This window comes from Lycium barbarum, chromosome 11, assembly GCF_019175385.1.
Source record: "Lycium barbarum isolate Lr01 chromosome 11, ASM1917538v2, whole genome shotgun sequence".
NCBI lineage: Eukaryota > Viridiplantae > Streptophyta > Magnoliopsida > Solanales > Solanaceae > Lycium > Lycium barbarum.
This window is the reverse complement of record NC_083347.1, coordinates 6,643,850-6,659,541: the sequence shown is the minus strand read 5'-3', so window position 1 is coordinate 6,659,541 and position 15,692 is coordinate 6,643,850. Positions and strand designations below refer to the sequence as shown.

The window sequence follows — 15,692 nt, the reverse complement described above, 5'->3', positions numbered from 1 at the left end:
TTTTTTCCTCTTCTTATTTTCTCTGCTCTTTAATTTTCTTTTTTCGGTCTCCTGTGAATTTTACTAGTTGACCTGTTCTTTAATTAAAGTGTATAAGTAATTGTATACATTGAATGAGAAGACAACAGATATTCTCATAAATGGTTTTAAGGCTACTGGACCAAGTGTTAATGGGCAACTGTACTCTGAATTGACATCAATTTGTTGGGGAGGTAGACGATGAGGACTAAGGACAGGTTCTATATGAATGTTTTTATGATATCTGATGAGATGTGACCTTCCTCCCGTTAGTGTGTTTTTTTTCTTCTGTTTGGGTTAAATGTTGGAGTATTTTTTTAGTTTCTGTCCTCCAATACCCGTTTTACATTCGACTAATATAATTCTGAATTGCGTCTGAAATATTGCACGCGGAGTGGAACACTCCCTCCAAAGACAACTCTATTTTAAGGAAAGGTGAATTCAGAATTTAATATTATTGGTTGATAGATAGTTTATTCATATTAAGTCTTTTTTTTTTAATACAAATACAAAGTTTGAGCCAAAATATTAGACTCTCCAGAACCTGTAGCTTTTATTGTGGATTCACTCCTGATTTTAGGGTTCAAACTCGAGATGAAACCACATTAAAGATGGAGAAATACTTATCATTTCATGATAAGACTTTGTTAGTAATTAATTATGTTTCCATCTAATCCTTCCTATTTCACAATATGCATGTTTTACTTGCCGTACGAATAGCTTGCTTAGATCCTCTCAAAATATAGCTTCTAATGATATCTTGCTTTGCATAAATTGATCTCAATGATTTTTCCGAGTTAATTGATATCTTCAGTAAATTTAGACTTAATCTAACACTATCTTCTTATTTCAGTTCTGCCATAATTTGTTCCCATCACCAAAAAGAAAATGTTATTTATAATTACACAAAAAGCAAGCAGCAGCCAGCAGGTCCAAATAAGTCTGATAATCTTAATCTTTAAGCATATGGAAAGATCGTGCATTTGTACTAATTCATTAAGTAGTTCCACGTAATGATATGAATCAAAGACTCATAATTGAATGTCCAAACAACATTTGACTGAATCTAAATGAACAGCCAAAACCAAAATTTCAATAAATACTAGTAATTATTATTAGTACTACTATAAATTTTGTGTCTTGAACTAATCTTGATGGGGCAATCTGGACAGCCACGTGACCACCATGATTTATCAAGTACTATAATATAATGTAAGGAAGAAAATCCAATTGTACTCCTAAATGCAAGCAGTCGATGAATAGTATATGGTCGACAGGATATTTAAAATGTACAGCTGGTATTTTTGTATTCTTATCTGTGGCATGTTTAAATGTCATGTGACAGGGAGCCCTCTCTTTTTGGGCCCAAGACTTTTCTAACTCAAAAATAAATTTTTAGAACCAAATTAACTCGTTAAAAAAAAAAAAAAACTAAACTAGACTTCACGCACAGATTCTGTGCGTGAAATCCCTTTCCCCCCGGAACCGTGCGTGAAATCCCTTTCCCCCCGGAACCCATCCTTTATTCTTTCGAAATCAAACTCAAAATTAAGCTTTTTTTCATACTTTGATCGAAAATTAGTCGCTTTTCAAAACATCGGAATATAAATATTTTATATAGAACTTAATATTTTTTTAAGTGTACAATAATATCGACTCATTATATCAAGTATACATATACATTTAGATCGTCGTTTTAGAGGTTGTAAAGTGGTCCGAAGTAAGTTTGAAAACTTGTTATACATATACATTTAGATCGTCATTATAGGATTCTAATTAATATAGGACGTCGCACGAGTTATTATTCATCGACAATAAATACTAAAATATCTAATTATCATTAAAAAAATAATACCCAAAAATATATATAATATTAACATAAAATGTACATTTTATTTACAAATATACAATCTCCTAAGGCCTAAGGATCCTCCTAACCCCCACCACGCTCACTATCATCAGGATCCTCTCTCCTCCTCTTAATGACAGGATGATTTATGGCATGATCATCCTTTCTTCCCTTCTTCAGGCCCTAGGTGAAAATATACTTCCTGTGGGAGACGGCGGCGGTCTCCACCTGAGTAGCCTTAGTAGATGCCTCAGGAGATGACTCAATCGAAGGAGACTGGACCACAACAGCAGAAGAATGAACCTGAAATAACATATAAACAATTTAATTTTTCATAAACTAAACATGAAATAACATATAAACAATTATTTAATAAATTATTTCTTAGTAAAAAAAAAACCTGTGTGTCGACGGCCTCCTGAGACGGCTGGTCAGAGGGCTCCTTAGCTGGCTCCTTAACGGTCTCCTGAGCGCTACCCGGAGCTGTAGCTAGAGGTGGAGACGGGTCAATCTGAACAAGAGGAGACGGGTCCACAGGTGCAGAAAAATGAGCCTATAATACATGTAAATAATTTAGTTTAGATTAATAAAATAATTAATTAATACATTATTTTATTGTAAAAAATAAACCTGTGTGTCGATGGGCTCCTGAGATGGCATGTGAGAGGGCTCCTGAGCGGCCAGCGGAGCAGGAGATGCAGATGGTGCCGTAGGCCTGACTGTAGGATGAAGAAAGTAGTCATCGAAAATAATATCCAAGTTTATGTCCTCATCTCTGTCTCCCATATGCAGATCACTAACTAGCACTTGCGGAAATGATGACCAAGGATCATAATGTGGGAACATCTCTGGCGTATACCCAGGTCTCTGTGAAGTCGATGGCCTGGAAGAAGAAGTCGACGGGATATCTGTAGCCGACGGAGCCTGACGGGCTATATCGTCAGGCTCATCTACTAGACCTCTGCCAGCCCGACCACCTCTGCTAACCCGACTACCTCTATCAGCCCGACCACCTCTATCAGCCCTACCACCCTCAGAAACACCCTCTGGTGCAGGCTCTGGAAAAATCCTCATCGACACGATGCCACTCCTATGCTCGTGTCATACCAGTGTCGGTAAGTTGAACTATCCGAGCTGCATATGCCGCTATCCCGGGGTCGGTGGACTTCGTAAGGGGAATGCTCTCATGGCGTATCATCAGAGTCATCCGTAGCTGCATATATTTGCAAATTTTAAGAATTGAATAAATTCGTAAAGTAATACATAATAAGACGATAGATTAAGTTTAAGACTAATAAAACTTACCAGCACCTCATACGCTCCTGAGAGTGATGCATATCCTCGGCCATCAGGACGCGGCGTCGAGGGGTTGGCAATCAAGGAGCGAGTGATACGCATGTTCCACGACATATACTCATGGACCGGAGTGTCATGTCCGACCGCCACTAGAGTCTTCATCCTCGCGTTCCATGCATCGACTTCCTGGTGCATACACGCCCGCCATACCGCACTGTCGATCGAACGCTCGTCCCTGGTATAGTGGGTGTGCTCCCAACGTGTAGCCGCAGGTATATTCTGTACATGCCCAAACTGTCATAATACCCGGTCGGGCGCGTGATGCTCAACGATGTCCATATGGATCAACGGACACCGTGCCATCCACACGTGCTCACCAGCCCTACAAAACGCCGGCAGCTGACCCAAAATCTGATCATACGGTGTCCATGTGAAAGCCTATAAAAGGAATTCAACTAGTTAACAATAAAAGACTAACAAAAATAACAAACTAATGCTAAATAAAAAAAAACTTACCTCGGGCGTCGTCATGCGGTCTAACTGATCCCTAAACGGGAGAATGACATGGTGCGTCTCCACACCTCTGGTACGGCCTCGCGACTATCTTCGCACGTATGACATATCCTCAGCAACATAGTCATCGGGAGGGTGAGCAGTTATGGGCTGAAAAGATCTCAACCTAGTCCACACCCATATCTGTCATAGTCATCAAAAAAATTATTTATCAGTCGTCGTTTCGAAAAAATATAGTTAGTGTTTTATTACACACACTTAAATAAATTACCTGAAGAAGAGGGCTAAATGCAGCGACCTCAAGCCTCTCGCCCATAGAGGCTCGATCAAATCCTCTGTACATGTAAGCCAGGACAGCGGTGCCCCAAATGTAACATCCCAGCTGGTCTAGATCCTCAATAAAGAGCAGATACCTTATGCTCATATTCGCACCTGATGTGTTCGGGAACATGACGCCCCCGAATATGATGAGAAGCTATAAGCGAGCACGTCGGTCAACATCAGCCTGAGGCGTGGCCTCGTCAATCGGATCCTGCAGATCTACGAGGCGCAAGTGAGCATGGAGGGAGGACCGCAACAACCGACTCCGTCCACGCATATTCCTCTACAGAGGCTCGAAACCAGTGAGCCTAGTCAACTCCTAGCGATACGGCAGCATCTCCGGAGGCTCCACTCTATATAATGCTTGTCCATCAATCTGTAGACCATAAATCACCTCGACATCCTGCAGGGTGATGGTAGCCTTGCTAGTGCGGAGATGAAATGTATGGGTCTTCGGTCGCCAACGCTCAATCATGGCCATCACTAGAGTCCTATCGTGTACAAGCCGACCAACCTCGATGCACTGGTAGATACCGCCTCGACGTAGTATATCTATGACATGATGATGTGGGGGAATAGCCTCTAGAATATCCCATGCTGACTACCCCGAACGGGTATGAACCACTCTACTAGAGGATACCGGTGCATCCCATACATACTGGGACCTATGCTCATGCTGTAGATAAAGTACCTCTCTGTTGTCGAAGGGCCCCAGCTCCATGGTGGTGTCTTATCTATTTTAGGCATTTTAAATTAATCATTAATACATGAAGTAAGGATTAAATTGGTATATTTTTTACGCATTTTAAATTAATCATTATTTTTTTAATTAATCTCTAATACGTAGTATTAGTTATATAATCTTTTACCGAGAAATTATACAAAGGATTGAATCCTAAACTAAGGATTTTCAATTTCTAATTAGCAAATAATAAATTAACAATTAAATATATAAAGATTAATAATTAACAAATCAAAAAATTAACAATTATCTAGCAAAAAATTGGCATATAATTAATAAATAAACAATTAACTAACTAATTAAATAATCAACAAATTATTAGCATATAATTAATAAATAAACAATTAACTAACTAATCAAATAATTAACAAATTATTAACAAATAAACAATTGGCTTAACAAAAACTAAATAAATAATTAGCTAGTCTAACAATTGAAATAACTAATCTAACAATTACCAAATACTAAATAAACAATTAACAAATTAACAACAATTAAACAAATACAAAAAATGAAAAAACGGGCAGAAAACAGCCCTTTTGCGCACAAAAAAAGTGCGTAAAAGTTTTTTTTTTGGTCCATATTCGCAAATAATCCACAATAGTAATGCTTAGGTTAATAATGTAATAGAAAAATCGTAGTAAAATACCTAGATTGAAGCTTTGATTTTAAATTTTTGAATTAAATTATACGCCGCTTTATTGCGAACAAACTTATTCCTAGACTTCAATATACCAATAATATTGACTTTTGGGTTGGAAATCAACAAGAAAACAATATTTTTGATCGCGTGGGACCTCGGAAAGGGACCTTTAATGGCTGATTTTTTTATTTTTTTTTTTGAATTGGGGGACCAGTGATGGGGAAGAAGGAAGGGGCCCCGATTTATTTCAGGTCTTTTACGCACAGATTCTGTGCGTAAAAGAACTGAAGTGTAAAACTACACTTTGGTCCTTTTACACACATAATCTGTGCTTAAAGCCTATTTTGGTTCTTTTTTTTTTTAATGAATTATTTTGGTTCCAAAAATTTATTTTTGGGTTACAAAAGTCTTGGGCTCCTCTTTTCGGTAAGTTGATGGTCAGCTCAGTTCCCCTATTTATTTCCTCAACTTTATACCACTTGTATTAAACCAATCTTATATATCTTATAATTAATATGATTATTTTTATTATCTCATTTTATTCTCCTAATATATTACTAATATTTTTCTCCTAAAGTTAAAGAAATTAAAGTTATAACTCGAATTATCAATAGGAATAAAAATGAAATTAATATTAAGAATCATCTAAGAAAAATGATTTATACAAAGGAGGAAGATCGGCATCGGCATCCAGAAATTTATAGTTTCTAAATATAAATTTTTTATTTTTACAAACTTGAAAAATTTATGTCAAAATTTACGGTCAAAGTTATAAAGTTTGATTCTCGTACTCCGAAAAGTTAGTATGAATTATGAGCCGACCAAAAACTATCTTTTTGCTACTTTGCTGTTTGTACTGTGGCCAGAGATTCCTATCTTTTTCCAACCTTAGTTGATCTTGCTTCTTTTTATTTTCAGTGACTATCTTGCTTTCTCAAGTGCTCACTTTTATGCAGCTTTTTTTTATTTTTTTTAATCTCACAAAGAAACTGAATCCAATCGAACTACCGAAGCCATGCAAGATATGTTAAAAGGAAACAAGTAAAACAAAAACAAAAAGATAGAAAAGAAAAAAGCGAAATCCGCAAAAGTTAATGTTGAAAAGGATGTGTTATTATAAGTTTGATTCGTGTTTCCTGTTACATAAGATAGGTGGGGTCTAAATTATTTCTTTAAAATTTCATGTATAGCAGCTCGTTCGTTCCTTAATCATGGGGGTCATATTTCTGATACTCATGTCCCACTTCCACATGCAATAAGTCTGTGCCTCAACACATGTTCGTCTCTGCTCCTATAAAATACTTAAAATGATTACTCCAGGGGCGGACCTATGTAGAATATTTGGGTGCTCCGGCACCCATTAAATTCAGTTATGAAGTGTATAACTGTATAGAAAATATAAAGGAAACAAATATAAATAGTTAATAGAGCACCCCCGAACTCAAAATCCTGGGTCCGCCTCTGGATTACTCCAACTTAAAATACACCTAAAACGATTCACTTCAGCATCATGAAAAATTAAAGCGCAAAGAGTAATTGATCAAAGTTGCAAGACATTTCTATGAGAAAACGCTTATGATATTATAACTCATGTCCTATTGAGTATGTTATCCCATTGAACGTGTTGTAATTAGAGAAAAAAGATCAATATGTTGCTTGCGTAGCTTACCCTTTAAACAGACGCAAAAAAAAAAAAAAACAGAAAAAAATTAATTTATGAACTCGCTCTAGGATGAAGAAAAGCTATTGTGGGAGAAGACAATATTTGTTCAGCAAGTGATATTGGTTAAAGTTTAATAATATGAATATGTATCATGAGCTGGAGAAGAAAGATTGAGATTCTGCTGAGAATGTCTGAAGATTTAAAAGATAACGATCCAATATGGTTAAGACGAATATATCAAGTTAGAGCACGGATTGAAATTGCATTCGTCATCAAATACTCGGGATGAATATTCATATATTAATCTAACTAATTTATATTTGTGCCATATATGACCTATTAAATTGAAAAATGCTATATACTCTGTTCCAATTTATGTGATACACTTTCCTTTTTAGTTTGTCTCAAAAAAATGGTACATTTCTATATTTATAAATAATTTAACTTAAAACATTCCCTTTTACCCTTAATGAAAATGATTTAAAGCCACACAAATATCTATGGCTTATTTTAGATTATGTTTTAAAAGTTTTTCTTTCTTTCTTAAATTCCGTGTCTAGTCAAACTATATCACAAAAATTGAGACATAGGGAGTAGTATGTATTAAAAGTTTCTTCATTATAATGTTCAAATCCGAAATTTCTAATTAAAGATAAAAAGAAATTTTTTCAATCTCATCATACTCGTTGGTGGTATAGCACATACATTCTTAATATGAAGTAAAAAGAAGGGAAAAGGGTCAAATATACTCCTCTACTTTAGTTTATTAGTCAACTTTGCCCTTTGTTAGCGAAAGTAGTCAAATATACCCCTCCATTAGCCAAAGTGTACACATGTAGCCTTAAGTGGATGGAAATTCCCAGTTCAACCAAAATGAACCATTTAACTAAAAATATTCATGCCCCAACGGTTGACTCATCCCGATCCATCACCAAATAAATTCACCCCACCCAAATATACCCCTCTACGCGTTTAGTTCAGTGAGATTCATTATTAGATTACAGAAATTGCTGTAGCCATTACTTCTGTCATTACTATTAAATTACAGCTATTTTTCTTTATAGATATAGCCATTATTCGATATAACTCTCTTCTCACCAAATCCTAGCATCAACATCATCATTCTATGGCCTCAACGGCCGGCGGCCAGCCACCTCCGGTGGATGGTCAGCCTGCGACTCAACCATCATCACTAATTGGATATGCCACAGCCCTAAAAACATTTGCAAATACCCAAACACCAGAGCCTTTAAACATCAAACCTATTACATATCTACACGGAGAACCTACTTTAATGTGGACGAAGAAAGAATTTGAAATACTATGTGTGAGACAAAAACTTCAATATGCTTTGATTGCAAAATTCTCGTATGGCAGACCAGATATTCATGAACTGAGAAAATGTCTTCCAACTCAATTGGAGATCAAAGGTGAGTGTGTTACTGGACTCCTTGAGGATAGGCATATACTGATTAGATTGTCCTTACTTGAAGATTATGCTGCTTTGGCATCAAGTGCTTGGGAAATTAAATGCAGAAATAGAATTTTCCCAGTAAGATTTCAAATATGGGATCCATGGTTTAACCCGGAAGAGGAAACTACGATAGCTATTGCATGGATTTCTTTCCCTGGATTACCGACTAATCTGTTCGATAAGGAATCCATGTTTTCCCTGGCCAATGCAGTAGGGAAACCATTAGTGATTGACAAGGCCACGAATAATCAAACGAGACCTAGTTGTGCTAGGGTAAAAGTGGAAGTTGATCTTCTTAAAGAATTACCAAAGAGAGTACAAATAAACTGTTTAGATGAGGAAACCGGGGAAATCAGATCAAAGTGGCAAACTATACAATATGATTACTTGCCAAAATACTGCAGTCATTGTAAACTGCAAGGACACGATATGCAAGGTTGCTGGGTACTACATCCTGAGCACAGACCAAAAAAGGAAGAGCAAAAGGACGGAGGAGAAGAAGACAACAACGGAAAACATAAACTCAAAAGGAATAACCAAAACATACAAGAAAATCTTAAAGACAGATCGGGAGAAGAGGGGCAAGCAACCAATCAAAGAGCGGATCAAAGACAGAAACAAAAAGATCAAGCAAATAAACAACCTACAGATCAGAGGCACAAACAAGTGCACAAATATGGGAAACCAACAAATCAAGCATGGAATGTGGTTCAAAATAAAAAAGGGACCAACAAACATAATGCTACAGCTCAGGAGAACAAAGATGCAAGAGATGCAAATAAGACGAATGAACATACAATCAACAATGATAAAAATGAAGGCACAAAAAATAAGTTTGATGCTTTGGTGAATTTAGAGGAGGAACATGAGCTTGAAACAAGCAAAACAATGGTTGGTTCTTCAGAAGCAGTGAAAGAAACAGCAAAACCATGGGTTGAAGCATCATTTGGAAAGCTGCAAGACAAAAACAACACAAATCAGTCACTGGACAAGAAATCAACACATGATACCAGTGAAAAAACACCACACAACAAGGAGAAAAAGGGAAGCAAGGAGATTATAAACAAGGAAAACCAATGTAATAAGTACACACAAGAAAAGGACACAGACGAAAATGAGTGCACCGATATTCAGAGTACAAACAACAAAGCCAAAACTCAACAATCCTCAGAAGCAGTGCAGGAATCATTTGAAATACAGGACAATGATAAAATGCAGCCACAAGATATAAATGCAGATAATGTAGAGATGAATGTTGAGAACAAAATCACTGATAAGGAGCTAATTAAGGAACAAAACAGTGACAACTTATCTTCAATTCAACAAGAGGAGATAACAAAGAATGGGGAAGTGCAGCAACTCAATGTCATTCCTGAGAAACCTCCTAATGGGATAGGCATAACAGATGATACTTATGAGATGGAAGGTGGCACATTAGCAGGAACTCAAACAGGAGAACAACATATTGAAAAGGTTCAAAGTACTAACAAAGGAGAAAACAAAGATAGGGCAACAGGAAGTAATCATCAACAGGAAGGTAAAATTAAGGATAATGAAAGAGAGGTTGCAGACTCAATATCCACCAATGCACCTGAGGAACAATCAGCAGAACCGGGAAAAGTGGATGACATAGGGGATGATGATGAAGTGGAAAAAAGCAGTGAATCAGTCACATTGGCAAACCAAGATATGCGAAATGTCTCTCCTAGACAAACAGCAAAAGCAAAGAGACAAGCAACACAAAATAGAGGAAAAAGTGTACCACCTAAGGCAATAGGTGGTGTGCTAACAAGGACAGCTTATGCCAAAGGAAAATCTCAATGAATAACACACTCATTTGGAATATTAGGTCCGTAAACACTCAACAGGCCTTTGAGAGAGTGGTTTTGATGCATAGACAAAATCAATTCAACTATATCGCACTAATGGAACCTTTTCAACATTCACGACACATTGACATGTATAAATTATGGCTGGGAATGGGAACTGCATGGCACAACATTAATGGAAAAATAAGGGTCTTTGTACATGAGGATTTTCAGGCGGAGGTTACAAAAGATACTACACAATTATTATCCATTACACTGACTAACTTGGAATCTGGCCGAGTGTTCATTATTACACTGGTTTATGCAAGCACTGAAAGGGCTTATAGGATCAATTTGTGGGATGACTTATATGATCTATCAACAAACATGGTGACACCATGGATGGTTGGGGGAGATTTTAATGTCATCCTAGATGCTACAGAGAAATTTGGTGGGTTACCTGTTAATTATCCAGAAGTAGAAGACTTTGCACATTGCTTGAGCATCTGCCAATTAGAGGATCTTGGAATTTCAGGAAGCACTTATACTTGGTGGAACGGAAGATCTGATGAAGCATGTATTTTTAAAAGATTGGATAGATGTCTTGGAAATCAGGCCTTTCATAATTCATTCCCCAATTTTGAAGTGGAACACTTAATCAAACAAGGGTCTGACCATTCTCCATTGAAGCTATCCCACAGAACTGACACTAGAATTTTAAGAAACTATTCAGGTTTCTTAACTTCTGGATCGAGGAAGATAGTTTTTTGGCCACTGTTAGGGAAAATTGGGAGGGGCATTATGGAGCTGATCCTTTTTTCAACATCCACAACAAAATGAAAAAAGTGAGTAGAGCATTGACTAAATGGAGCAAAGAAACATTTGGAGATATCTTTAAATAGGTGGCCACACTGGAAGAAGTGATTAAAGTCCATGAGGCAGAATTTGAACAACATCCTACAAAGGCGAATAGAGAGAGGTTGCAGAAAGTACAAGCAGATCTTATCAGGATTTATGCAGTGGAGGAAAAGTTCTGAAAACAGAAGGCAGGGTTACAATGGTTTAAAGACGGAGCCAGAAATACAAAATTCTTTCATGCACACGTGAATGGGAAAAGGAAGAGGTTACAAATCAAGAAAATTCAAGATCAAAATGGAGTGTGGCTGGAGCAGGAAGAGGAGATAACTCAAGAAGCTATTAGATTCTATTCTGATCAATTCTCTGAGGAGTAGATACCTACAAATTTTGATTTATTGGATCACATACCCCACCTCATAACAGCTGAGCAGAATGCACAAATTAATGAACTACCAGAGGAGGAGGAAGTGAAGAAAGCAGTGTTTGGGCTAAATTCAAATAGTGCAGGTGGCCCTGATGGATACACGGGAAAATTCTTCCAATCTTGCTGGAGCATAATTGAAAAGGATATGATGCAGATGGTGAGATCTTTATTTTGTGGCCATGAACTTCCTAGATACATCACATGTACAAATCTGGTGCTTATTCCTAAAAAGAAGGAAATTGGTTCTTTCTCAGATCTGAGACCTATCAGTCTTAGTAATTTTACAAGTAAAATATTCTCCAGAATCATTCATGAGAGGCTAGTTCATATACTTCCCAGCTTAATTTCCCCCCAGCAGGCAGGATTTGTGAAGGGAAGAAGTATTGTAGAAAATATCTTGCTTGTCCAGGAGATTGTACATGATATGAGGTTAAGAGGTAGGCCTGCTAATGTTGTTATCAAGTTGGATATGACAAAAGCATATGATAGAGTATCATGGATGTTCTTAACTAAAGTGCTGAGGAAAATGGGTTTTGGAGAATTTCTAATAGACATGGTCTATAGAATCATCTCCAACAATTGGTATTCGGTTCTTATTAATGGTCAGCCTTGTGGCTTCTTCAAATCAACAAGGGGTGTTAAGCAGGGAGACCCTCTATCTCCTACCTTATTCATACTTGCTTCGGAATGTTTATCTAGGGCGCTGAATGCGTTGCACTATAACTCAAGGTTTTCAGGATTTGGAATGCCTAAGTGGAGCCCCTATATAAATCACCTAGCATATGCAGATGACACCATCATCTTTACTTCTGCTGAGGAACAATCTCTACAAGTGGTAATGGAAACTTTAGTAGCATATGAGAAAGTGAGTGGGCAGAAGATCAATAAAGGAAAAAGTGCAGTATTTCTCCATCATAATGTTACCCAGGAGGTGGAAAGCTTGGTAAATAACACTACCAGAATTCCTAGAAAGGAGTTTCCTTTCACCTACTTGGGAGTACCAATATATTATGGAAGAAGAAGGATAGCACATTTCAAGGAAATTACTGATAAGATCTTTAATAAGCTTAAATCTTAGACAGGAAAATTGTTATCGATTGGCGGAAGGGTTACACTTATAAAGCATGTACTACAGAGTATGCCTATTCATTTGCTATCAGCTTGTGATCCTCCCTCAGGGGTATTGGCACAAATCCATAGAATGTTCGCTAAATTTTTTTGGAGTAATTCAGTTGGGAATTCTAGCAAGCATTGGGTTTCCTGGACTACTTTGTGTCATCCTCAAGAAGAAGGGGGGTTGGGTTTTAGAAGCTTACAAGATGTTTCCAAGGCACTCTTTTCAAAGTTATGGTGGAATTTCAGAACCAAACAATCATTGTGGAGGATGTACATGAGTAATAAGTATCTAAAAAAAAGATCATGCAGTCACTGTCCACTGGAAGAGAGGAACATACATATGGAAGAAAATGTTGCAATGTAGAGATGAGATAGAATCCGAAATCTGGTGGCAAACTAAGCAAGGAAATTCTTACTTTTGGCTTGATAACTGGACAGGATGGGGAGCACTATACAAACTTATTCCTGAAAACTTCAGAAGGGGCAATACTGTGGTACTAATTAAAGAAGTGGTGACTGAAGGAAGATGGGAATAAGACATGATAAGGGAGTTGCTACCAGAGAATCTAGCTGATCATATTATCCAGAAACTGCAGCCACCTGGTCAAGAGGAGGAATTGGACAAACCTCACTGGAAACCTGATTCTAGAGGCAAATTCACTGTTGGGACAACTTTTAATTTAATTAGACAAAGGGTGGAACCTAATATACTATACAAGAAGATGTGGGTAAAAGGTTTGCCTATCAAAATCTCTTTCTTCTTGTGGAGATTATGGGGAGCAAAGGTACCACTGGATGATGTAGTGAAGAGATGGGGCTTTCAATTTCCTTCTAGGTGTTATTGTTGTGAGGAACCAGAAATAGAAACCATGTCTCATGTGTTTCTTCAGTCATCAGTAGCACAATACACCTGGAAGTACTTCTGCAGACCTATAGGCATCAATATTCAAAACCTACATCTAAGTCAGCTTTTTAACTTATGGTGGGACACTCATGTTAATCATCATGTGAAGTACATCTTTCAGGTTGTTCCAGCTATTATTGTGTGGGAACTATGGAAGAGGAGAAATGCCATAAGACATGGAGGGAAAATGTCCAAGGTAAAGGTGATATATCAAATTATGCACAACATTATAATGTTCATGAAGGTAAGAAGAAGCAATTTCAAACAGGCAGCCTACAACTGGAATACACTGGTGCAGACTTTGCAATCTTATACCCCAAGAACTAAGGTGATTAGAGTTCTCTGGAAGCCCCCTGATACTGGTTGGGTGAAATGCAATACCGATGGGGCGTCTAGGGGAAATCCTGGAAGAGGATCATGGGGATTTTGTGTGAGAAATGAGACTGGAGACTTGATAGCTGCTAAGGCAAAGGAGATGGAAGAACCAACTTGTACTAACACTCAGGCAGAAGCTATGGCTATAGTACAAGCTCTGAGATATATGAAGGAAAGGCAGTATCAGCAGATTATAATTGAAACAGACTCTCTTTTATTAAAGAATATCATACTCAAAGTTTGGGAAATTCCCTGGCAGATAATTGAAATGGTGGAGGAAATCTGGAGATTAATGAATAATAAAACAGTTAGGGTGATACATATAATGAGAGAGGGTAATATGCTAGCAGATCACCTGGCTAATTTGGCACTGGATCATGGAGAAGTGGCTTCAGAATCTTTCCAGGAGTTAGGAATTCAAGGGAGGAGATGGATTAACAATGATAAGTTACAATTACCATACTTAAGGATCAGACCATGCAAGAGATGAATGGGCACATTGAAGAAAGCAGGACAAGTCATTTTTCCCATGTTCAAATCCTGTTGTGGGAGGAGAACATGGGAAACAATTTTTATCTAACATTGTTTCCTTGTTTTGCAGCTACCTCATACATAAGCATTGAACAAGCAGGACCACAACATGGACAATCCAAAAAGCAGGAAACAAACAGATTCAAGGATACATGGAAAGTCAGCAATGGAAAAAATAGAGACTTCAATGAGATACCAACAGGAGTGAATCGCACTGAAACCATCGAAAACAACATGAAAAGGTGCATGATATACTTCGAAATCAACATACTCAGCAACTCAAAGCTCATCAACAAAGGCCGAAAGCAACATGAGATGATACTGGCTGAAACTGAGAATTTGCAGAAGATGGAAATTCAACTGGAACAGGAGAATGCATTCCTCAGATCAAAGATAGCAGAAAATGAGAGGCTTCAGGAATTAAGCATGATGCCAGCTGGAGTTCTCGGCTGAAACAACAAGCTTTCGAGTGGATTCGGAGACTCGACGACGACAAATAACCTCAGTTCGCTGTCACGGAGAAGTTGGCTGCTCCATTTTCCTGATTTATTTGGGCTAGGAGCTGCTATACTCTTTGGCCATCTTTTATTTGGGCCACGGACTGCTATGCTCGCTGGCCATTTTCCTGCTACATCGAGACATATTTGTTGCTGCTTTCTTGCCATTTAAAGCTGCCCTTCAAGGGCAGAGCATTTTGAGACTGAAAAATGCCATCTTTGAGTCCAAATTGCTGCACTCTTGAGCTGCTACTTGGCTGTTACGTTAGCTATAAACAGCTGCTGAAGCTTCTGAAATATTGCAGCTGGAATTGTTTATACAAAGTAGGCTCAGAAACATGCAACAGAGAAGGAGGCAGTGCACTGCTGCTGCTGATGCTTTACATATATGAAATGAGCTTGGCTTTGAATGAACTGGTTTTTTGACTTGCAGGTCTTTACATGATAGCACACACATGATCCACTTGATGACTCTACCTCATTGGGTGGTATTAGCACCTAGTGCTCATTCCCTAGAAGGAGGGTAACATATGGAAAATGTTGTGCTATATTACCATGTTGGATCTGCTGGATGTGCTATATACATGCTGCAAAGGCAATCATGACCTATGACAATCATGACCTATGTATTGACTAGGTTCCAGTATGCTCACTTCACAA

The 15,692-nt window shown here is 37.7% G+C and overlaps 1 protein-coding gene across 1 annotated transcript; it reads left to right on the top strand.

Moving 5' to 3' along the window:
• Positions 1-14,490: 14,490 nt before the first annotated feature.
• LOC132619372 (agamous-like MADS-box protein AGL11) lies at positions 14,491-14,988 on the top strand. Its single transcript, XM_060334300.1, has one exon. It carries the CDS (start codon positions 14,491-14,493, stop codon positions 14,986-14,988), a length of 498 nt encoding a protein of 165 aa, XP_060190283.1.
• Positions 14,989-15,692: the final 704 nt, after the last annotated feature.

What these genes read in the sequence shown, in the direction of transcription:
- LOC132619372 (XM_060334300.1), top strand. Translation starts at nt 14,491, where the DNA reads ATGAATGGGCACATTGAAGAAAGCAGGACAAGTCATTTTTCCCATGTT.